The sequence below is a fragment of the Amaranthus tricolor genome, chromosome 14, assembly GCF_026212465.1.
Source record: "Amaranthus tricolor cultivar Red isolate AtriRed21 chromosome 14, ASM2621246v1, whole genome shotgun sequence".
Taxonomy (NCBI): domain Eukaryota; kingdom Viridiplantae; phylum Streptophyta; class Magnoliopsida; order Caryophyllales; family Amaranthaceae; genus Amaranthus; species Amaranthus tricolor.
In genome coordinates, this window is record NC_080060.1 from 9,194,855 (window position 1) to 9,220,786 (window position 25,932).

The 25,932-nt window shown below is 36.8% G+C and overlaps 1 protein-coding gene across 3 annotated transcripts; it reads right to left on the reverse strand.

Moving 5' to 3' along the window:
• Positions 1–319: 319 nt before the first annotated feature.
• LOC130799826 (uncharacterized) lies at positions 320–25,932 on the reverse strand. 3 transcript variants are annotated; one of them, XM_057663073.1, is made up of 24 exons: positions 25,715–25,932; positions 18,534–18,578; positions 17,572–17,851; positions 16,981–17,049; positions 16,765–16,902; positions 16,523–16,640; positions 14,573–14,655; positions 14,264–14,359; positions 13,516–13,684; positions 12,554–12,696; positions 12,372–12,458; positions 12,099–12,284; positions 11,303–11,470; positions 10,543–10,663; positions 10,390–10,459; positions 9,782–9,869; positions 9,569–9,689; positions 8,907–9,100; positions 8,694–8,802; positions 7,346–7,501; positions 6,156–6,258; positions 5,053–5,226; positions 1,134–1,279; positions 320–856 (listed from the first exon to the last, which is right to left on the reverse strand). In XM_057663073.1, exons 1-24 carry the CDS (start codon positions 25,894–25,896, stop codon positions 666–668), a joined length of 3,237 nt encoding a protein of 1,078 aa, XP_057519056.1. In that variant the 5' UTR covers positions 25,897–25,932; the 3' UTR covers positions 320–665. The 3 variants fall into 3 exon arrangements, with proteins under 3 accessions (XP_057519056.1, XP_057519058.1, XP_057519057.1); XM_057663075.1 differs by having other exon boundaries at positions 18,534–18,591; positions 25,715–25,853; XM_057663074.1 differs by lacking the exon at positions 18,534–18,578.

Here is a 25,932-nt window from a genome sequence, read left to right on the forward strand (position 1 = left end):
ATTGCAAAGGTTAGCCCGGAAATTCGCTAGAAATCGAGTAACAAAACTATAAGTAAATATAAATACATTTCATTATATCAATGTCATTAAGTAACAAGCAACCACTATTCAGGAAATTCTTTACTAGCATAATTATTAATAGGAGTGTATGTATCAGAAAGATAACAAGTTGATCCAAACTAGTACCAAATATATATGCAAAAGGTAGTCCAACATCAACAAACCATTCATCTTGCAACATTTCTCATTAGTCATTTGCTAGAAACAAGATTGGCAGCATGCACTGCACAGTGCAGACTGCAGTGTACAGGGCTGATAATTTTACTGGGAATTCAGTAAGCTTCCATACAATCAAACCTAAACGAAGAGTTTTCAGAGACCAGTAGAACCAAACCCACTAGCACCCCTGACAGGAAGTCCAAAATCTTCCTCCTCCAGTCAGTCTGGAGTCTGGACAGTCTCTCAGCAGTCTGGATTACATATTGTTATAACTTGTTCACATCTTGAGGAAATATGGTTCTGAGTACAAATTACCAAAAAAGCAAATACTTGCTACTTATAATGAACCATCATCTAGCACTTCAATTCTGGGTTTTTGATCCAATTCAGAGGATCCTTTTATTAATAACGGGCTTTTATAATAATACCTGTGTTGATATGAGGTATTAGCTTTTTATCACCTCGTATTCATGGCATATGCTTAGAGGCGACTGCTTAGAAACAGGCCTTTGCTCTGACCAGAGCTCCAAATTAACAGTTCCTGTACCCCAATGGATCATACACTTATAAACTTCTTTGACGTCAAACCGGTTGACGAGGCTTACACCGAGACATTTATCGTGAAGCTTCCATTCTCCTGAAAATACAACAGAATTAAGAGTATGAATAGATGATACTTTTATAATGAAAGATTTCAAGTATATATCAACATCTTCCACCTTCTACTTTCCACCTTCCACACCTACAGAGTTTACGAATCAACCTTGTGACCTTTCCATGGCTATGACTACAACTCTCCTTGTCTTTACACAACATAATCTATTAGTTTCAAAGGCAATGCTACAACTTAAAACCCCTTGGTCTATATGCAGAGCCTTAAAAAGAGACGCTTGTATGGAAACAGAAGGAGATACCATTTGGTCGCTGGTCACCCTCATAAGATAGTTCATTAGACTCGGGCTGAATCTGATGCTTAGATCCATCAATTGCGGTAAAAGAAACAAAAGATTCTGTAGGGTGTTGAAGAGCAAACGTTGGATGCACACGCAAGCAGACGAGCCTGCAAATATCATCATTAAGTAATAAGACGCGAACAAAGAAGCGTAGATAAATGTAGCATTGACTCTTCAGTAACAAAAAAGAAAGCTGCTAAATACGACAGAGGCACAATAGGATCACTTCTTTCAGGTCAATAATCATTACAGCATTTTGATCAATCAGCTCAAATCATCATGCTCAAACACGACTTCAATCAAACATTATGTACATGTAGTTGTACATTAAATAAGTAACCTCAACAATTCACATGAATTTCTCAATCCTCATTAATATTGAGAATCTGCAGGGAAACCAACTGTTTCTGCAATTTAGCATTAACGTTATTCTATCTATTGGTTAGAGTTATAGCACAAATAATCAGTTCAATACGGACGGATCAATGGTGTCTAATGATATCTACTCCCTCTTCCCTATCCATTAGCATTATCGTTATTTTATAGAGTACAAGCCGAAGCAATTATAACTTCGATAAGATGTTGGATAGCTTAAAAAGACACAAGGTATGGAACGATTTTGTAGTTATATCAATTTTTTATGAGCGAAATAAGGGAAACCATAGGCATCTATCAGCTTTGAGATGTGAGTAAGAGTGTATTTGTGGTAGAGAATTTCAAGAGAGAATTTATTTGGAGAAGTTCGCTTGGTAAAATATTACGAAGATAAGTTGTCATTTGCAAGTCCAGCCCTGGGCAAGGGTAAGGTGGGCTTGTGCCCAGGGCCCATGAAAATAAGACAAAATTTCTCTTTTAATGGTTTGAATTTGAGACTTCATATAATTAAGTTATGCACCTAACCACTAAACCACAGTGCTTTTAATGATAATTTTTACCTTATTTAGTAAATATAAAATTATAAATGTATGATTATCAATCAAAAAGAGGATTACGTAGAGCCCATTATTAAAATTGATTTTGTTTTGGCATTTTCTTTTTCTATGACTAGTCCTGTAACCATTTATATTTATTTATTTTTATTTTTTAATGTGTTATTTTTTTTAATGTTTGTTGGTTTTGAGCAAATCAAATTTGTAGGTGTTAAATATTTTTTCTTTATTTTTTTAATGGTAAATAGAGTTCTTTTAACGGATTTTTATGTGATTCTTTTGAATTGATTGTCTATGTTTCATCTTTTTGCTAGAGATTTTTTTGTCAAAATTGGACAATGAAAAATGAAAGAAGAAAGTATATAAAATGTATAATTTTTCTCCGAATAGGGTTAAGAAGATTTTAAGTTGTGCAACCACATTTTTTAAATCCTAGATCAACTTTTGATGTTGCAAATATCAGAGGAGTTTTAGGATAATTATTGTCTTGTCCTTGTTAATATAATATAGTATCTTTTAGGAGTATTAAATTAACTTTAATTTTCAATAATTAGTGTTGGAATATTTTATTAATTCAGGCACTGCTATTAGTGATTTTATATATAAAAAAAAAAATCTTATTTGAAATTTGTATTTTGTATTGGTGTGTAAATTTTTTTCGACATTATCAATATTTTTTATATAATTGGGGCCATAATATATATTGTTCGCCCCGGACCCCTATACTATTAGGGCCGGCCCTGCATTTGTAGGGCATGATGCCAATAAGATGAGGAAATGGATGCATGAACCAACAAAGTATGAATCACATTATTTATCGAGCAGATTTTTCTTTCGACTTTGCCATTTTGAGGTGAGGTATGACTTATGAGACAAAATAACGAAAAGAAATGTCATTATTTGAATATAGTTTAGCAAAAGAAAGTATTATCATTTCCACTATTATCACATTGAATATTTATTATCAGTTGAATTGTGTTTGGACATGTGTTCCACTAAGAGAAAAAGATGAAAAGCCATGTGTTACAGTAGGCTAACGAATGCGGAAGCGTGGGCCTAAAGGTGGCACGAAAGGTTAATGACCATGGCTTGACGGTGTACTAATGAATCATGGTTATATGCAAGTATTGAGATGATTTAAGCAATAAAAGTAAAATAAACATTAACACCAAGATTTAAGGTGGTTCACCATTAATGAGGCTACGTCCACCATCCTAGGCTAGTGTATCATTATGTGTTTAAAGGATAATAAGAGCTTGAAAGCTCATTACAATGTTGAAGGAATTACATCAATGGAGAGTAGTGTGAGCTATACATTTGAATAGAGAATTAAGAAGAGAGTATGGTAACTGGTAAGGATAAATGGGAGACTCAAGCTCTTAGCTTGGCTCTACCACTAATAAACATAGCACTACACATATATGTAGGCAAAGGGGGACAAATGGGGCTGCATTGTAACCAAAGAAACAGCAAGACAGCAAGCGTCAGAAAGCCCGCTCGACCCATGCTCGGGCGAGCGGCTTGGTTGAGCCAGCAGCAGGTCCAGCTGGTTGGCTTGTCTGCTCTGCTTTCACGTAATTCAATAGCCCCTCTTTGCTTCCCAAGGGTTGTTCCAACTGGTGGGTGTACTTATATGCCTAAATTATGAAATGACAAACCCATGTGACACACTCCATGCTCTTGTTTATGCACACAATGGGAGTGTACTATTTCATGACTTGGAGTGTGCTTTACCACTCATACATGCTTAAGGTCAAATAATCACTTTGTTACTTCTAACCTTTAAGCCATAATTCTACTACACTTTAATAGTCATTTAACATATGAATAATTAACACAAGATTCAAGTCACACTTCTTTCACCATGAGATTTTAGAGTTAAAAAAAAGTCCCCAAAAATTTTATTTTTTTTTCCAAGAAAAGCACATAATATTTGAAACCATGAGCACTAACAACATCGGAGGTAATGTGAGGTGTAGCTCCCATATCCATATATCAAGAAAAATTTGGTGTATGCCCAATAGTATGATAATTAGCTTGAATGGATGAGGGAGCAACTCATGCTAGAAGAGTGTAAAAACAAGGACGCATCACATCGCATTGACCGCAGTGTAAAAGTTTTCAAAACAGATGAATTAATATTTCCCGTGTTGTAAAGATGTAAAAAAAACTATGTTTTGGGTCGTATCAAGAGATATCTTATGATTCGACGGATATTTAGTTGTTACGATAACCGCATCACCGTTCCGTTACCGCAATTGCGATCGTTACCGCATTTTTATGCTATGCATGGTAGTGGGGAGAATGTTCATAGTGGATGCCAAAGTTGTTTGTTTAGCAGAGAACGTCTCCCATGATGTTTATAAGGCTGTAAATTGTAAAATTTGGGTATGCTTCCATTGTAGGTGTAGGTCACGTAGATTAGGTAATATGGCATAATGATTACGCAAATATACTAATATGCACTGGAGAGCAATTATATCACTTACACAATGATAGTAGTATGATGAAAGCTACATCACCATTTCTTCAATGTATTTCAGCCGTGACAAGAGGAAGAAGAGGGAGAAAGAAGAGGGTGGCGAAGGGTATGTTTAAGTGTAGGGTTTTGCAACCTAGACTCTAGATACCATAATAGAATTATTTTCCTTGACATTTCATTCACATGAACTATCTTTGGAAGCAAGGTAACTTCAGAATAATATTATTCCTAAAATATTCCTAAACTAATAACCAAATATTTACATAACATACTAGTAATAAATTATATCGTGTATGTTATTATATTCCATTAGAGAGATCATAGAAAATAAAAGTACACAGTTGCGTAGTACTCATGCATCAGGACCCAAACCCATCTTATCATGCATTAAAACCCAAAAATTAGGGTTTAATTCTCAGCATTAGTACTTGTGAACAAAGTGGTATTAGAAAAAAACATATGGACAAACCTTGAAAATCCTCCAGATCCAGCACCAACACTACGTCCTACAATTCTGGACTTTATTCGGACGACATTGGGTTCAGTTTTTGGAATTGTAATGCATCTCTCCAGGAACAACCCCCCACCAATATCACCTTCCATACTGAGCAATTCTTCTTCTCCAGCTTGTTGAAGATCTCGTCTACATGAAAACAGTTTTCAAGAATGCATAAAACATTTTTTGTTGGGAGAGATAACATAAAAAGCATTTGATGCTTGAGAGTTAACGTCAGCTAGCATTGGCAAAGTCTTCTGTATACATGAAGCAAACTATAAACCCATTGGCATAATCATGTTCCCAACAAAAGAAATTTAGAAATGATCATTTATAAACCAATTATATTTATCCCAGATGGTGGAAGAAACATATCTGTATTCCTCATCCCTAGAAATGCAAGCATATTCCTAAAACTACAGGCATCTTTTATATATGAAAATGTGTACAATCACTATTTGACTAGATAATTGTTAAGAATGTCAAATTTTGCAAGTATGTTTGGAGACAAACTAAGCCAAATAAAGGCAGAAATGTTCAATAAAAAGAGAAGAAAATAGAGAGAAATGTGAAGCTGCACAAGCATTTTGATTTTCATTGTCAGTGAGAACTTTAAATCCACTTTACCCTAATATGATCAATCCAATTATCCGTTTATGTGTTTATTTTTGCGATTGTGGATTTGAGAAAACAAAAGTGTATAAACCTATGTAGTTATTGGTGATTTCAGTACACAACGAAATTCAGAACACTTGCATCGGGCTTTTTTAATAAGTAAGAAATAGTGTTCATAAGGTGCATAAAGACTTTAGAGCATAAATTAAAATTTTATATTTTCTTTTTAAAATATATTGGAGTTGGTAATGGTATACCAACACAAATATTTCTTCAGCTTCATGCATTGAATGTAATAAGCACCTTATAAAATTACTGCTTTTTTCTGTTTTTCTTGACCGCTAACCACCAAAGTTATGGAATTCGAGAGCATGTTCATAGGAGTGGGGTACAAAAGAGGATGGGGGAGTACATCTTATTGAGGTTCAACTTCCAAAGTCATGAGTTATCAGAACACTCACTCGATGACAACATACTCCTCGGTGCATCCCGGAGATCTGTACTCCGTACCACTGTATTCTTCATATCCATTGATTTCGACCCTGCTATGGAGCCACTGTATTCCTGTAAAAAGTGAGAAAGAGGGTGCACTGTATTTAATACTCCAATAATTTTCAAGCAGGAGCAGGAATAAAAATGAAGCAGCTACGTTACATAACGGCGCCTTTATAATGAATTTTGCATGGAGTAGCATCCATTATAAGTTGTTAACTGGTTATACATACATATTAGCCATCATTATCTTTTTTTTAAGTGTATTAAGTTCCAAAAGTTCTATTATAAGCTTTAATTTAAATATATGTTCTAGAAGACTTAAATTACTATGATAAAATGTTTTCATTGCGATGTCCGCAAAATGAGTCGTAACAACGTGAGGTGTTGCATCCGCGACATCGCAACCCATTACCATAATTGCAACAGCATCAGCGGTTTTTTTCTATGAGCAGGAGATAAAAAGAGATCCAAAAGGGGAATGATTGGGAAAGTAAGTTTGAATAGGAAGTTCAGCCAAAAAAGAGGTTAAAAAATACAAACTGATTGAAAACTTAAAAAAGACAAATTCAGAAGAGTAATATATTTCACAGAACTATGAACATGCTATTAAAGTTGTCTGTTGTGTGCTTCATGTGCATTCTAGTAAAAACATTTCTATCAAGAGTAGTTCTTTTCAATTGATCAAGGTTATACAGAAGTTCTCAAACATGCTTTATGAGCTCATATCCTTCACCAACAACGCAATGAAAAAGCTATAAGAAACAAAAGTAATATAGTTGCAACAACTTCGATTTCAAAGGAAGATACAGAAAGCTAGCATGGAAGAACATCTTGTAAGCTAACAAGATGGTTCATTGAAGATACCAAAGGCTTATTCCATCCTAGACAAGGAGGTAGACCTTTGGCTACTCAACAGAGGTAAATATCTTCTGAAGATTGTATGTTAAGAGAAAGAGCACAGCAAGATATATTATTTAACCCTAACATAGAATATCCAACCCAAAGAGATAGAATATATCTTCTGAAGATTGTACTTTATAATTGAGGCTTCAAAAGCCACCTATTGATGCTTTATGTCCATCACTTGGGTTGATATTACCACTCTGTTTTGCGCTTATTGATGTTGTAGATTGTTTGCAACGAGAACAAATCATACCTGAGGGATGATGTTCCATTGCAATAATTCTACCTCCTATCCACGGAACAACTTTAAGCATCCAATCACCACCTTTTAGCTCAACAGGAGTTTTTGAAAGTTCAGTGCCCTTGTTTCCTGGAGTATGTTCAACATCTGGAATGCGCTTCGCATTTTCTGCAAGCAATAATTATCTAATGTAAGCTCAAAAGACACTAAAAATTACTATTACGGCCCGTTTGGTAGACAATATTAAACGATGGTAATGGGAATGAAAACTAGAGTAATTTCGATTGAAAATCTCTTGCTACCTTGATGACCATGCTAGTTCAACTTCAATCATCTCATTTTCTTCATAAATTTCATTCCAATGCATTACCATTGGGAGAAGTGGTATTAGGTGGTAATGGAAATTTATATACAAAAAAACTTTTCTATGATCAAAGTTCATTACCATGGGAATGACATGGAACTTTTGATGATATTTTACACTATAAATCATTCCCATTACCACCATTTAATACCACCAATCAAACGGGTCGTTAGCTCTATACTTTCCTATAGAAATAAGACTATAACAGCAACAATGACGCTAGCTACAACACATTTGACAAAAGAGTTATGCAACAGCTTTTAAGGGATTTAAAAAATTTATATTATAATTACACATAGCTAATAAGCAGGGAAAAAGAAACAACTTCGCTATACCAGTTACAGGCAATAGAAGCGAGTTTATGGAATAAAAATGAGGTTGTTCAGTTAAATAATGACTGTTCTACAACATATTTTGAGCTTGCCATTCTGCAAAACCCCATTACGGATCCTGTGAATCAAAATTATGGGGTAGCAGCCATTATAAGCTGTTAATCTATCAAATTAGTCATCATGCGTTCTGTCCCAACAAGAGATTGCAACATCAACAATCAACACAAATATTAAGAAATTGGTATGGACCACCAAATTGTGTGGGTAGGACTAAAAGTAAGTAAAAATGAAAGAAATGTGTGGATAAGAATTGAAGAAAGTGGTGGGGACATTATCTACAATGGAAATGTTGCAAAGTTAAAGGGAGCCTAAAAAGGAAAGTGTAGCGATTTCATAGGGACAAAGGGAGTATAATTTGTTTTGTAATATGTATTAGGTTTTGAATATTCTATTATAAGCTTTAGTTTAGATATATGTCATAAAAAACTTGAATTACTATAGCAAGATGAATATCTTCAAGTCAACAATTCACATTATGATGTCCACAAAACGAATTGTAGCACTGTGAGGTGCCATGTCCACGACATCCCGATTTTTTTATGAGAGAAGAGTAGCCAAAAAGCTTTTGAAAATGGTACGCACTATATTCCTATATTTAAAATACCTATTCGAGTCTGATACTGCTTTTGACTCACTGATACCAAGTTGGAAATTTCCTGTTCCGATGGCATTTTGATTTGCACATCCTCCCCATCAGTGCCCCAAGAATCAATCTGTGTTAGAATATTGAGGAATAATACGTTACAAGATAAGAAATTATGAAGCAAATTTGAAGCTTAATATAACACATTGCATAAGTTATGGCAATATTTCATACCATCGCACCTCCACCAAGCAACAATTGCACATGCAAACGACGTTTTGGCCTTTTCCAAGATCCTTCAGTATTAGAAACTTTTATGGTAACAACAGAAGACTGGAGTTCAGCAGTATAGTAAGTTAGTAGGTAGTTTCCTCGGGTGAATTCATATCCATCTCCATCATCTTCAAAAAGTACGCCTTCAGCTTTCCCTGCAATCAAGTGGAAGCCTGTCAATTCTTATACAACTGCTAATGGCCTCAGCATAAACAAATGCTTCCAGAAAGTTACCTCTCAAAAGGGAAAAGAGTTCTACTGTTATAATGGGTTTAAAATTGACAATCTTTGCTTAAAGGGTCATTAAATAGACAATCTTGAGCAGACGTAAAGAAAGATAAAAGTGAGTCCAAGATAAAAATGTTAAGTCATCGCCAAAATAATGAGGGTTACAGGGATGGGAGGGATGAGGAATAGTATGCACATGATGTTTGATTTTTAAAAATCCAAGTTAAAAGCAGTCATGGCACATTTTATAAGAACAACTACCAATGACATTGAGACTATTTTAGGTACTAAATAATGAAGTATTTCCTAGTTTTCAAAGACACAATCACAATAGCTCCGAATAAAGAGTTAAATATTTCAAATTTTGAAACCAAGCAGTTGTACCAGGAATATACCTTGTTCATCCAAAGCAACAAGAAGTATTAGGTCATCTGCTGGATTAGCTTCCCCGACATGTTGGTGTGGTGCACCCAAGGGAATTAGTGATCCTCCTTTAAGATACAGCGAGGGTAGGTCCTAGCATACAAAAATTCAAAAGCTTCAATAATTTCCATGTGACATTGTTCGCAGTCAAAGATTGTTGACTGAGAAATTAAGTTGCAGAGTACCGGATGCGAGTCATCAAAATCAAAATTCAACCAGATCCCTTTAGGCAGTGATGGCTGTATCTTGTCTGTCCCCTGATCCTGTAAAGTACTGTAAACAACAACCCTTATATTAGTTCAAATTGAGCCATCAGCTTCTAGTTTCTTTTTAAAGTAAAGATGATCTCAATGGAGACCTCTAATCCGTCATCAAAGCCAAAAATATTGACATGTCGTAACATATTCAAAGAATTGTGTATTTGCATTGCATTTGCACTTGCTAGCTTTATCACTATTCTAATAGAACACATCTATATGTCAATAGATACGAAATAAAACGAACCACCTACTAAGGTAACTTGTAAATTACGACGTTGACACATCATATAAAATCACAAGCAAGTGTGAAAGCAAGTACATACACAATGCACTATTCATACCTCGCTGTTTTCTCTTCTATACTAGGTAGTAGAAATTTAAGAAACCTTGAGGGTCAGCTCTCTTAGATTTTGTCTATTTAAAGAATGTTCTAATGGCAAAGGGAAAAGAAGTCCTAAATTTAACTTCACTCTCAAAGGATAACTGTAAACATTCAATATCAGCGATACAAATGTTGCAGAGAATAAGAGAACCTTGTATGTATTAGAAGTGGTCCAAGCAGAAAGGAATTTTCAACAGTACGCAGCTGTACATCTTTTGGATCTGGAGACACAAGTGACTTCAATTATTAAGATGCTAGAAACAACACCATTGGACTTCATGCTATGTATACATAATTATTTCACCTGCAAAAAAGGCTGGGGAAGCAACCGGAGTACCCCTTGTATGTGCCAGATAGAATAAAGTATATATGTGTGGTATAAGTCGGTACCGCCTCTTCAAAGCAAGTCGACAAACTTCCTCGCACTGATTAATAAAAAAGAAGTTAGCCTCAAAATAACCTTTTTTCTTCATTAATAAGATTTCAAGGTGTATCTGTATTCTCCACGACAAAAGGAAGGTTGCAGGAAGATCCATCACATCAATTTTCATGCGTCATTCAAATCTAAAGAAAATAAAAAAAAGATGGCTCCCGATAGACATAAACTCATTAAGGAAGCTCAAAATACTTTATTTTTATTATTTTTTTGGGTAGAAACTCAAAATCCAAAAGTTTAAAAACCTGTTTATAAATGATTTTAATACATCAACTGGCTAATGGTTTACAGTTCATGTCACAGACCTCATCTATAAAATTAAAATCTTTAGGATTTAGCATAGTCGTTCAAAGTATACAGTGGGTTACTCTAATATGCACCACCAGATTTCCCTACAAGTTAGCCTCAATCTAATTAACAAGAAAATTGGTTACTTAGGAGGTGGGTGTCATAGAAACGGAATGTATTTAGATTCACACACCATGTTCATCATTAAATGAATTTCACATCACAAAATTGGCCATTTCTATTAGCATGATCTTTTTCTATGGAAAAAACAAATATATTGAACAAGGGATTATAACCAACTTAAAAACTAAAAGTATTACATCCTATATGTATAATGTACCTCTTCACCAAAGGACCAAGGTTCATGGTCAGTTGTACCCATCTCTGAATGTCCACGACAAAATGGAAACATTGCACCGATACCCATCCACCTTCCAAATAGCTTTGGAGTTGCATTACCAGCAAATCCACCAATATCTGGGCCTGAAAGAGGCTGTCCACTAAGACTCTGCATTCCCAAAATTTATTGGAGAAAAGTACAAAACAATTAATCACACATCTCTTAAATTTATTTTACGGAAAATATTTTTTATTAGAAAACATAAAATTGCAAGATAATCAACCAGCACACATCTTTTAGTTCTCTGATTCTTAGCTTTAAGCCTGTAATGGCTTTAAAGAATTTTATCCACCAAAACAGATTAAACAGTGAAGAAAAAAAAGATTTTTCTTGTATAAATGCATTTTCTATGTACAGCTTTCCTGATTGGCAAGACCCTGTCCTACCCAGAAAATTCATGGTGAGTACTGGCTTTGCTTCAAGGAATTCAAGTAGGCAACACGCCAACACCCAACCTGTGAGGAGGAGGCCAGAGTCTATTCAATTCTTGCTAGTCACCATTGAATTCCAGGATTTGATTCTTGTGGTGTCATTTATCAAGTCATTGTCATGATATTGAGGCACCTTCCTCAACAACAAACAGTAAATGTGCGTTGGAGTGCATCACAGAATTCAGGATGACCATTTGGTGTGCCAGTGGACTTGAGATGTTACCACAGGTTTTCTTACTAGATATGTTGCAATGCATTCAAGTAAAATTATAAACAAAAAAGAAAAATCTTTTCAGATCACATACCAGTTGAAGTACCATGGTAACACTCATGTGAAGGTGCTCCCAAGTTGAAAGGTTGTCACCTGTCCATGTTGCAGCATACCTTTGGCTGCCTATATATCCAGCCCGAGTAAGAACAAAGGGGCGTTTATCTTCTTTTGCTAATTTCATGCCTTCATATGTGGATCTAGCCATCAGCATCCCATAGACCTATAATGGAAACAGAAACTCACATTAGCAAATTGAGATAAGACATTTGCATCAAAATTTGAGCAAAAGCTAAGGGAAAAACAATACATTGTGGTAATAAGAGTGATTTTGGCAGCCACCTAACTCGGAATCCCCATGATGAATATTGCTCTCCGGCATTGTCTTTGTCACTACCTGACAAATGAGCATTATAAAAATTCAAATATCAATCAAGCAAGGAAGAGAGACGGTTAGGCACAATCTATGTACAAGGGTGGAAAATCCTTTACCTTGAATACTGCAGGTTCATTCATATCATTCCATATACCATCAACGCCATTAGTAACAAAGTCTTTCACCAAATTTGCCCACCATGATCTAGCTTTTGATTGCGTAAAATCAGGAAACACACAAGGACCGGGCCATACCTCACCTGATGAAGAACAAAAATAGAATCAAATATGTAATTATGCTTTAAAAAAAGAACAAGAGATAGAAAAGAAGTCAGCAACTCTTTGACAACTATCAGTAGAATAAAGTTCCAAATTTCCATCACATTTGTTTACCAGTCAACAATGCAACCACAGAAAACTTTCTCAGTATAGAAAACAAACTGCATTCCCCAAAATCAACATCCTTTTGTGAGTCTGTTATTTAAAAAAATCCCACTGTTTCATACTTCTGGTCCTAAGTGTCTTCCAATCTAACATAGTTAAAAAACATAGAGCAGTCCAAATGGGTCAAATTTGATACGAGCCAAGAATGAACCGAATGTTAGAAGAAGTAAAATAGGCATGATGATTAAGAGCGGTGCAAAGCTCGAAAATGGTCTGAACTAACATGCTTCAGCTGAAACCCAACCCAAACATCCAATTTGACTAATCAAAACCCTCGCATGAACAATTTATTTTATTAACTTTACGTAGATGCATGCACTTTATAGCATATAAATTTTCAGCAACACCCTTTTTCAATTGATTTTTAAGGTGAATTCCATGAAAAAACTCAGTTCATTGGACCAAGTTAAGGTATTCCATTTGATTGGGATGTTAGCAATCATGACACTCTAGTTCTCATCCAATAAATTTGGAAGGTGATACCCATGAAAATAAGTGACTGGTGAGTTACCATTGTGATTTGTGAATTACCATTCTTTTTTATATCAAGAAGTTTGTAAAACATGAACCTTAAAACTTTATGAACGAGAACTTCTCATTTTGTCAAAACCAAGTATAATAACAAAATATCTCACCCACAAAAGGTTTTCCATCAGCAGTTTTGATCCAGACATCTCTATCAGACCCACTGTCATAAACGAAGTAACCTTCTTCGTGTTTAATTCCTGGATCGAGCATCCAGATTGCTTTTATACCATTAAGATGAAGATCATTCACCAACGCTTTTGGGTCAGAAAAACGCTCCTGGTACAGAGTTTGGTAGGAACAAGATAATTTTCATGATCAATAATCAAGATAAATGAGATCCCATAACATTTTGCAAACGAGTTCATGAAGGGATAATCCTAATTAAACTAAAAACAGTAGGTCACAAGCATAAAAGCCAAGAAACAAATACGCGATGCATTAAAGATTGTTGGCTGGACAAATAATTACTAGTGTTATACCATAACAGCCCGTTGTGGTTGATAATACATAACGGTGGTAATGGTAATGGAAATGTAATGTAATTTTAGAAGGAAAGTCTCTTGACAAGTATAATAATCATGCTTCAACTACAATCATTCATTAAATGAAGTTGCAAATGATGTTTGCAATCAATGGTCAATCAAAAACAAATTATTTATTATTACAAAGGTAAGGTTGCGTACATCCGACCTTCAACCGCCGCCTAGGTAACTTTTAAGGATGACAAATGACTATTACAAAAAGGAATAAAAAGAGGATAGTTTCAGAGTGCGAGTCTACATCATATTAAAGCTCAACCAACAAAAAACATTTTTTAGATAAATCCACTAGAGAAAGTAACAAAATGTTACTTACAGGGTCAAAAGTGAAACACCGGAAGCCATCCATGTAGTCTATATCCATCCAAATCACATCACACGGAATGCCCTTTTTTCGAAAAGTTTTAGCAACCTGCATGAAGACTATTAAGGGGAGTGTAGAGAAACCAAAAAAAACAGATCATGAAAAGGAGGATAGGAGTCCTAACAATGATTACACAATTCCTAACTTAATTCCAGATGAATATGAACAACTTACAAAGCAAAAATATGGTCAAAATCTCAAATCACCAAATAGAATGCAGCCTTGCAGAGCATCTTTTTACAAGGATTAAGATTCACTAACCTCAAGAACTCGTTTATCAGAAGTATAGCTCCAACGACATTGATGATAACCAAGTGACCACTTCGGTGGCATGAAGACACTTCCTGTTAACAAAACACAAGCTTTATGTCGTTTAAATGAACAAAAGAATCATGAAATTGTATCCCTTACAAGACACAAAGTGTATTATGAGACAGCAAGGATATCTAAAATAATATTAGTGCCTTAATTTTGTTTGGATTTCAAATGCTCCCTTAGTATTGGGACAAAACTCAACTCAAAAGAGAAATCTTGCTTCAATAACTCAAAAATGGGGTAGCCCGTCCCGATGCTTAAGGAAGATATTGTTCTTAACAAATAAATTGAAGCTTTTTTCTCTAAGACTTTTGGTTCAAAGTTGACTATATGGTCAAATTAACTAGCTTGAGATAACATGGAAGTAAATTTGGTATCCAAGTGATGCATTTTCTAGTTATAATATGCCATATTGTTGCGTGACCTGGTCAATATGCCTTAAAAGAACTCTCACTCTGATCTTTATCCATATTGCAAGAGAAATCTTTAACTTCCTACTAAAACAGTTTAGAGAGTAATGAATTGTAAGGCGATAAGAGTCCCTGTACAAAAACGTCTATCCACATTCCACTCTATACAAGACTTTTTAGTTTGCATCCAAGTAAAAACACAAAAACAACAACAACAACAACAACAACAACATTACATTACCCCAATGCCATTAAATAGCTCCACCTAAGGTGGGGTTTGGGGTTAATATATGCAACCTTACCTTTGTTAGTGATGACACTAACAAAGTTGTTTCCGATTGGCCATTGTTCCTAAGCATCATGTGCAACTTTACATAAATAAAATGTGTAAAATATATGAGTCATTTACTACAGTCCATTACAATATGAAACCTAAAAACTATAAATCTTTGGCCCATCAAAATAAAGGACAAAAAGAAAATTTGATAGCATTGTATAATCACCTTAGATCTAAAAAAGCGCAAAGTGCACCGAGGCGCAAGATATTCTTAAAGCCTAGGCAGAAAGCGCAAGTGAAGGTGAGTACTTTTTCTATTAAAAAGCTTAAAATCAATTTTAAAGCATATATAATTCATAAAACAATCAACATTCATATCATAATAGCAACAAGCTTGAAAACATTTATCATCATTGTGGTAAAACACTACTTTAGCAAATAATTGTTATAGTGCAAAAACGCGATTATAGTCAGGATCGCGGTAACAAAACGGTGATGCGGCAAACAGGAGTGATGTGATTATCCTAACACCTAAATATAAGTTGAAAGCATGAGAAATCCCTTGATGAGACCCAATACGTGGTTTTTTTTACACCTTTACAACGCGAGAAATATTGATTCTTTATTTGAAAATCTTTACAACGCGGTCGAAGTGATGCGATGAGGCCTTGTTATGGTAGTATGAATCAGCTATTACGATAAGGTTATGAAGAATACCCAAAGTCAAACAAGCTTAAATTAATTACGCAGCCTAACGAATAGGCACACTAGGCGCAACGGGATGTGTGATTTTTAAAACTAAGAAAATCACTAAACCACAGAGGAAAAGAAAAGCCTATACATATAGTGGATGGAAAATCTAGGTATAGATTCATACTCGAGCCTAATATATCATACGGTTCCACTCAGCAAATCTATCGATGAGGAATATGCTCTTTTTTAGCTTCTTAAGGAACAAGGTGCACTAAGCCAAAATACACAAGGTGAGACTTTTGAATTTGATATGAAAAGACCTCTTTGTAAAAAATTTGCATAAAAATTTGAGAAATAGAGCAAAGTCCAAAAATAGTTGACCAAAATAAATTTTGTAACATCAAATCATGTCTTTAGAATCTATGTAGTATTTTTGAATTACAGAAATTGTGATATGAAGTAATGAAAGAAATAAAATAAGACAAATTGTGTTAAGTAATGAATCACGATGATTACCAACAGCGTGAGATAAAGAGACTAGAACATGAGTTGGCGAAGGAAATGGGCCAAATGTGATAACAGGGAAGGATAATGGAGCAACAAACTTTATGGTTGATTCCATCCGCAAGTCAATCTGGTCATAGAAAAACTTAAGATTAATAATTCTTAAATGGAGGCAAGAAATGCTGCTTATAACTGATTCCAAGCAAACAGCCAAAAGTCAGGGTCTTGAAATAAAGCAACAATTTAAATCCTACCTCACAACGTCGTGTTGTATCAGCAAGAACACCTAATGTTTCCCCATTAGGCAAAACAGCCAAAACCCAGGGATGTGACTGGTATAACGACGTTGTGCTCGGCCCATATCCCCAAGCATCAGTGTTCCATGTAAACACCTAAGGTGAAAACAATAAGTGAAAACCCCAAAAATAAAAGTTGAAGTTCAGAGATAAACTGCCAGGAAAATATATTACCCTTTTTCCTGTTCTCTCGAGTTGTCCACTGACTTCTCCAGTTCCATAGAAAGATGTGCCAATAGGGAGCTGCATAGGCAAAAATAAGTAAAAAAAAAAATTGATTTTTCACATACACTAAAAAATAAGATCATTGAAGACTTAAGCCGGCAAATAAAAGCAAGGGAAGTAGTTACTCACCATGTGGAGACTAAAATGTGAAAAAACTCATAACGCCATATGTGGAAGTAATTACATATGTTTGTTTGACTCTATATTCATGTTTAACTCCTTTTGAGAGGAGAGAAGACATAATAGTTGAAACAATAAGAGCTTTCTTCTTCGTGACAAGTTTCAATAGCTTCAAATTTCATATTAATGTTATCATGCTTTATTTTTCTTTACTTTTTTTTGGTATAGATAAAGTATCTAAACATATTGAAACCAAACATCAACAACAACGGCAATGTAATTGCCCCAACGCCACAAGAGAGGCTCCTGTGGTGTTTCTTTTTTTTTTGGGGGGGGAGGGGGAGTGTGCATAGCATACAGCCTTACCCGAGTATATAATAATATCCAAGAGGTTAAAGGAAAAAAACAATGGTAATTAACCTGTAGCTGAACAATTTGCTGCCCTTGAGTGCGCTCAAAAGTAGGAATATAAGAGGGACGTTTTTCATTCATCAAAGGGATGTCCCTTACTTTAGGATTTGCAAATGACAGGCTAGGAAATGCATCACTTCTATCATCAGGTGTACAATCAAAACGAAAGACACCTTCTTCTAATATAGGCTCATAAACCATATTTCTTGCATATACATCACTTGTCACTCCATCCTTGTCAATTTCAGCCATTTTGCAAGCAAGAATTTTAGGAAATTTGTTCTTGGGCCTACACACGAAAATTAAGATTAGCAAAATAAGCATCTTACCTCCATTACTAAACTCTAGTGAGGAAATTTTCCAACTCTTACTACTCTTACTCCATTGATTAATAGAAAAAGTTACAAAGTAGGCAGTATTTTACATCCATCCTAACTTTCATTGACTCAATCTTTGAACAAAAAACGTTCACTCAATTGACCAGCACAAGCCATATGGTGAAGTATGAAATCACAAAGGTATCAACTCTTAACATTTTTAAATGATCTGACAATTACTATATCTAGAAATAAAACCAAATCCTACATGCAGAAAGGGGAAAGGATAGGGAGAGAAAGATAGAGAAAGGATGTATTCTGAAAATCGAATCCAAATAAAAACAAGTGCAAAACTATTAAGAGGATTCAATTGCTAACATAAATAAAATGAAAGAAAGATGTTGGCATCAATTTTACCAAGAGAACATTTGGCCTTCACAAACTTTGTAAACTCAAAAAACTTTTAATGATCGTCCTTTGGCAAACCTTTTTTTTCCTTTCTTTTTTAAAGTGAAGAGAAACTTCATTGTTCAAAGTAAAGAGCAATGTATGACGCACCGATCAAAAGTTTGTAAGCTGATAAGATTCTAATATCCAAAATGCTTGTAGAAAAGCATCATAAAATTATCGAATGAGAATGGTCACTTTGCTCACCTTAATAATTTGTTGCGATCCTTGGAAACTCCAATCAGAATCAACCTAAAAAATTCAACTTCATATTCACACCGTCACTAATTCATAACTCCATCGGTTACTAAGTGTAATTAGTTTCTTTATCATTGCCAATTACATGATGTGATGTAAGTGACTTAAGTTGGTTTCTCAATTAAGAACAACTTTGAAAAAGCATATAATAAAGCCAAGAACGGTAAAAGATCGCTTTTGGTGAATATTGAATACTCACAATCAAAGTTTGCAAAAGCAAAAATACAAGGAATTCACACACAAATTTTTACGAGGTTCACCCAAGATGGACTACTTCCATCTTGGTGTCATTTCTTTGATTGATGTCTCAAGAGAACTTGTTTTAAGCAACAATGAACTCTTGAAGAATTACAATATAGAAGTAAACCTACGGATAGACGTGTTAGTCTAAGGACTAATGATTCTTGATTAATTTTGGACAAATACCATAAAAGATACATATAGAAAAATCCCTCAAAATAGATACAATTCTATTATAAACAGATAGAATTTGGCCCGCATTGCAGTTGCTTGTTCAAGAGTTGGAGTAAGCTTATTGCATATGCTACTACCCCACCGATTTCTAATGTGCTCATTCAAGCACTATTGATGCTCGTCCGAGCAGGCAATGACTTGTAGCTTCTTCGTGATGTGCTCATCCAAGCAAGAGTTTTTGATGATTACATATTGATGCCAAGCTCAAGTACTCATTCATGCACTATCATTTCTGTTTGAGCACCTATTCATCCTGCTCACTGCCTGCGAAACTTAACACTTCACTTTTCCACCAAAACCTGAACCAATTGCCTTTGACTCTCAAGTCACCTAAGTCAACACTATGTCCCAAGTATGACTACAACAGATGGTAGAAATCCCCCATCTACTAGTATCAAAGCAAAGAACAATCAAACATTAATATCCCTCATTTCACTAAAAAATCAAATTTTCAACCCAACAAAAAACTACTTGTATGGGGTGTCTGTTTTTTATATCTAGTTACATATCCCTCAAATCACTAATAAATTTCTATTTATTCTCGCACATTTCAATGCACTATTTCGATCATTAATATCTGTAGTTATTAATGATTAAAATTTATAAAAAGTTTTAACAAAATTTACATTGGGACGAATTAAGCAAGATCACATTGATTTATGCTTTAACTTAGATTAAGAATAAAATAAAAATTAAGATTGATTAATGAAGAATGTGCCAAAAAAAACAAATCGAAACTTGTTAGAGGAATCGGGGGAGTATTTTATTGTATCAATTGAATTTGATCAAACTTGCAGTTGTGCGACAGCGGAAGCAAAGGCGATGAACAACAATGAAACAACAAGAAATTCAATGCAAACAACAAGAAAATGACACAAGAAATTAACGTGGTTCACTATCAACGTGATAGCTACGTCCACCGGCACCGAGAACAAACAATTTCACTATGATCGCAAAGAATACAAGATGAATTACAATCACGCTCACAAATTACGATGGCTCTCTTGTGATCTCTCTTACAATTTGTGAATCATACCGCCCTATGCTAACAAGGAGATGTATTTATAATAAAACGACTTGAAAGACGGTTTTAGGGCCTAAGTAACCACAAATAACCGATCACATATCAAGGTAACCGTCCCAAAAAACGGTTCCCGTGAAAAGAAACTTCAATTGCGCGACCCGCGTAAAATTACGCGAGCCGCGAAGCTGGACCAGAGGCGACCCCGCGCCCCGCGGAGATCATGTTGTCTTGCTCCGCACCCCGCGGCCTTCTACGCGCCCCGCGGACTCCTTTCTGACCCACAATTCATCTTCTTCTAAATGGTGTTTTGCCATGTTTGAGTCACCATTATTTAACAATCTCCACCTTGACGAAAAGTCGTATTCAGCAAACGATCTCATCAACACATAGTGAACATATCTCAAGCCAAATCCCGATGTAAAGCTCATGCATAAACCGTACATCCCGATAAGTCCTCAACTAGGAACTTATACCGAAAAGTCTTCAACCAAGACCTATCACATACTTGTCACCAAGTATAACAACTCATAACGCTCCACCTGCATTACAAGCCTCGGGCAAGCTCCACCTTAAGGCCAACATGCCTACAACAGGAGCTCCCCAACACCGCCCCTAAGGGCCTACTACATCACATAGTAATCAATATTTAGTAAGTCCAAGCAATGTTTAAACTTACTAAATGGAACAGACTTAGTAAAGAAATCAGCTGGGTTGTCAGCGGTCCCGATCTTCTTTACCTTTACCCTCTTGTCAGTACGCAAGAAATGAAACCTGACGTCAATGTGCTTGGTCCGATCATGGTGTACTTGGTCTTTAGCTAAGCAAATGGCACTTAGACTATCACAATACACCGTAGCAAAATCCTGTGCGATACCTAGTTCACCTACAAGGCCTTTGAGCCATATAGACTCCTTAGCTGCAGAAGTTAAAGCCATGTACTCAGCTTCAGTAGTAGACAACGTAACCGAAGACTGCAATGTAGACTTCCAACTCACCACAGAACCACCCAAAGTAAACACATATCCGGTCACCGACCTCCTGGTATCCACATCAGCTGCATAATCAGAATCACTATATCCAGTTACCAAACACTCCTTACCATTTCCATACACAAGACCAATATCAGTTGTTCCTCTCAAGTAGCGAAAAATCCTTTTCACCCCCTGCCAGTGCTCTCTCCCAGGTCGAGCCATGAACCTACTCACAACACTGACAGCGTGCGCAATATCCGGCCTAGTGCAGACCATAGCATACATCAAACAGCCAACAGCGTTGGCATAAGGAACTCTAGACATATACGCCAACTCTTCCTCAGTTTGAGGTGACATAGACAAAGACAGTTTACAGCTCACAGATGTTGGTGTACTTATAGGCTTCGATTTCTCCATCCCAAAACGAGACAAAATCCTTTCGATGTAGCTTTTCTGAGTCAAGAAAAGCTTACCTCTAGCCCGATCCCTATAGATCTCCATACCCAAAATCTTCTTAGCTGGACTCAAATCTTTCATGTCAAATTCCGAGTTAAGCAACTCTTTAAGCCTAGCAATGTCCGATTTATTCTTCGTGGCAACAAGCATGTCATCAACATATAATATCAAATAGATCATGGATTCGTCATCCAGCTTACTATGATACACACAGCATCATACGAATTCCTATCAAAACCATGCGAAACCATAAAAGAATCAAACCTCTTGTACCACTGCCGAGGGGATTGCTTAAGTCCATACAACGACTTTAGCAATCTGCATGCATAGTGCTCTTTCCCTGGAATCTCAAATCCCTCGGGCTGCTTCATCAAAATCTCCTCCTCCAAATCGCCATGAAGGAAAGCCGTCTTAACATCCAGCTGCTCCAGCTCAAGATCATAATGTGCTACAATTGACAATAGCACACGAATAGAAGTATGTCGAACCACCGGTGAGAATATCTCCACAAAGTCAACCCCTTATACCTGACTGAACCCCTTTGCAACTAGCCTAGCCTTAAAACGAACTTTCTCAGATTCAGATGACCCTTCTTTCTTCTTGAAGATCCACTTACACCCTACAAGTTTTCTCCCCTCTGGTACCTTCACAAGTTCCCACACTCTGTTCTTGTAAAGAGATTGCATCTCTTCACCCATTGCAGCAAGCCATTGCGCAGATTCACTACAACTAATTGCTTGTTTATACGTGGCAGGTTCATATGACTCTACATCATCAGCTACACTCAATACATAACCTGTCAAATTCTCAACAAAGCAATTCCTTCCTTCCATCTCTTCAATCAACCTAACAGGCTTCTTGATAACTCGTCTAGGTCTCTCAAGAATGGTGTCGGATTGACTAGATGACCCCTGATTAGACTGCTCCACCTCCTCCCCAGAGTTAGGAGGAGATGGAACAACCTCAGGTTCAGGAGTACTCGGCACTGGAACCTCAGCATCATCATCAATAAATTGCACTCGAGGTAAATCAGCAATGGATGACTGGTGTACCTCAAGCACCCCATCTGTCTATAGTATGTTCTCCCCTTCTTTTCCCAAATCAGAAGACTCCGAGCTCTTCTTGGAATACATGGTGCTTTCATCAAAAGTGACATCCCTACTAAGAACGACCTGATGCTCCGAAGGCGAATAGATCCTAAACCCCTTCACACCATCACCGTACCCAACAAAACACCCCATCTTGGCTCGTGGATCGAGCTTACCCTTACTAACATGATAATAAGCAACACAACCAAAGATCTTCAAATTAGAGAAACTAGGCAACTTACCACTCCAGATTTCAAACGGGATTTTGAAGTCAATTCCCGAATGAGGACCCCTATTGATGATACAACAAGCTGTCATCACAGCTTCACTCCAATACCTCCTCCCAAGCCCTGCATTAGAGAGCATGCATCGAACTCTCTCAAGCAGTGTCTGATTAACCCGCTCTGCAACACCGTTCTGTTGTGGTGTCATCCTGACGGTATGATGCCGACCAATACCCTCATCTGCACAGAACTGATTAAACTCCTCTTTGCAAAACTCTAGCCCATTGTCTGTTCGTAGCTTCTTGATCTTCCTACCCTGCCGATTCTCCACCAAAGCTTTCCATTGCTTAAAAGCTTTGAAGGCCTCATCCTTTGACTTAAGCAACATAAGCCATGTGTATCGGGATTTGTCATCAACAAATGACACAAAATAGCGGAAACCTCCCATACCTTCAACCCTAGATGAACCCCAGCAATCTGAATGAATGTAATCGAACACTTCATCAGTAATGTGAGCACCCTTGCTGAACTTTGACCTGTGTTTCTTCCCAAACACACAATGCTCACAAAATTCAAGGTTGACAACCTTGATCCCGGATAGTAGACCCCTTTTAGACAAAAGTTGCATCCCCTTCTCCCCCATATGACCGAGCCTCATGTGCCAAATCTTGGTCATCTCCTGGTGAGATACTGATGCGCAAACCGCAGAACTAGACAGTGTGACACCCTCAAAGACATAGAGGGTGTTCCTCTTGATACCCTTAAGTACCAACTCCGAACCTCGATAAATGGACAACTCCCCATCTAAAAACGCTCCATTGTACCCCAAATCATCCAAGGCACCCAATGAAATCAGATTCTTCCCCAAAGCAGGGACATGCCGCACCCTAGTTAATGTCAACTTTCGCCCATCACTAGTCCTCAATCTCATGGATCCAATACCCGTAACCTTACAAGGTGCGTTGTTACCTACAATAACATTACCCCCATTGCAAGGCTCATACGTGTCAAACCAATCTCGACGTGGACTCATATGGAACGAACACCCCGAATCTAGAACCCAATCATCAGAAAGATCCCCAGACTTAGCAGAACTCACTAATGCCAAGTCTTCCTCCGAATTGTAGTTCTCCTTCGGTTTTACTTCAACTACAGCAGCTTGGGACTTGCCCTTCCTCACCGGGCAATTAGCCCTAAAGTGACCCGGTTCTTTACAGTAATAACAGGTTTTCCCCGCAGTCTTTCCAGATCCCTCATTGCCGTTTCCAGCACCCGACCCAGTATTGTTGCCCTTGTTAATCCCCTTCTTCTTTTTAGACTTCCCGGACTTAACAAACAACCCACTGCCACTATCCCCGTTATCACCTATAGCCTTTTGACGAAGTTCCCTAGTATGAAATGCTGCCTTCACTTCTTCTAGGGTCAGGGAGTCTTTACCAACAACAAACGACTCCACAAAATTCTCATAGCTAGACGGTAGAGACACAAGTAAAATCAACGCAGCATCCTCATCATCTACTTCAACATCTAAGTTACGCAAATCTAGTAAAATAGAGTTAAGTTTTTCAAGATGTTCCCGTAAGGGAGTACCTGACTGCATTCGGAGGCTGAACAACCGCTGCTTCAGCAATAATTTGTTGGTTAGCGACTTAGTCATATACAATGACTCCAACTTCATCCAAAGTTCCGCCGCTGTAGCCTGATCAGCAACCTCCGTGATGATATGATCATCCAGACTTAGCAAAATGGTAGAATGAGCCTTTTCCTCCATTACTGCTAATTGTGCGTCAGTTAATCCATCATTCGACCCCGCAGTGGTACTCCATAAAGCCAACGGACGCCAGATTTGCTGCTGTTTCAACAGAGCCTTCATCTTGATTTGCCATAGCCCGAAGCTATTTTTCCCGGTAAATTTCTCAATTCTTATTGTCGAATCTCCGGCCATTGTTTCACTCAAAAACTCTCCAAGGAATTAAAACCTAAGCTCTTGATGCCAATTGTTGTGCGACAGCGGAAGCAAAGGCGATGAACAACAATGAAACAACAAGAAATTCAATGCAAACAACAAGAAAATGACACAAGAAATTAACGTGGTTCACTATCAACGTGATAGCTACGTCCACCGGCACCGAGAACAAACAATTTCACTATGATCGCAAAGAATACAAGATGAATTACAATCACGCTCACAAATTACGATGGCTCTCTTGTGATCTCTCTTACAATTTGTGAATCATACCGCCCTATGCTAACAAGGAGATGTATTTACAATAAAACGACTTGAAAGACGGTTTTAGGGCCTAAGTAACCACAAATAACCGATCACATATCAAGGTAACCGTCCCAAAAAACGGTTCCCGTGAAAAGAAACTTCAATTGCGCGACCCGCGTAAAATTACGCGAGCCGCGAAGCTGGACCAGAGGCGACTCCGCGCCCCGCGGAGATCATGTTGTCTTGCTCCGCACCCCGCGGCCTTCTACGCGCCCCGCAGACTCCTTTCTGACCCACAATTCATCTTCTTCTAAATGGTGTTTTGCCATGTTTGAGTCACCATTATTTAACACTTGCAATGGCATAGTAAATTGACATTATCTAACAGCACATCATGTTACATTGATATATTTTATGATAGTACAAAATATTGAACTTTTACCGTAAAATTATTAAAAATGCTAGAACAATATAGAATAACAAGTACACATTCATCAATTTAACAGAAACCCATCCAATTGACCTAATAGAAGAAAAAATAAGGTGTAAGCATCAATAACCATTATCACGCACATAAACCCCAATAATTGAATGGCGCAAAATCGATGCTAAACTTGAATCATAAAGCATTGGAATTGAGCAAAGAGAAAGTTGACAATGACCGTAGATAGAGAAGCTCACCAAAATAGAGAGTTGAACTTAGACAATGTAGAAAAGCTCAGATGATATTGTGATGATGATAATAATCGATGATGATGATGATGATGATGATGATGATGGATGTGGCGGGATAGCAACGAAGAGGGTGAAGGAGGAGAAGCAGAGAGAGTTAAAGCTGCTAATGCTGCACTACTTGTTGCCATTTTTTAATTGATCATTTTTATGGTCAAGCAGAATCT

Bases quoted from the DNA above. Each gene is read 5' to 3' on its own strand.
- LOC130799826 (XM_057663073.1), bottom strand. From the start codon at position 25,896: ATGGCAACAAGTAGTGCAGCATTAGCAGCTTTAACTCTCTCTGCTTCT. The intron at 14,360-14,572 runs GTTAGTGAATCT...GTCTTCATGCAG, and splicing joins CTGATAAACGAGTTCTTGAG to GTTGCTAAAACTTTTCGAAA. The intron at 5,227-6,155 runs GTGAGTGTTCTG...GTTTTCATGTAG, and splicing joins GAGGAGTATGTTGTCATCGA to ACGAGATCTTCAACAAGCTG.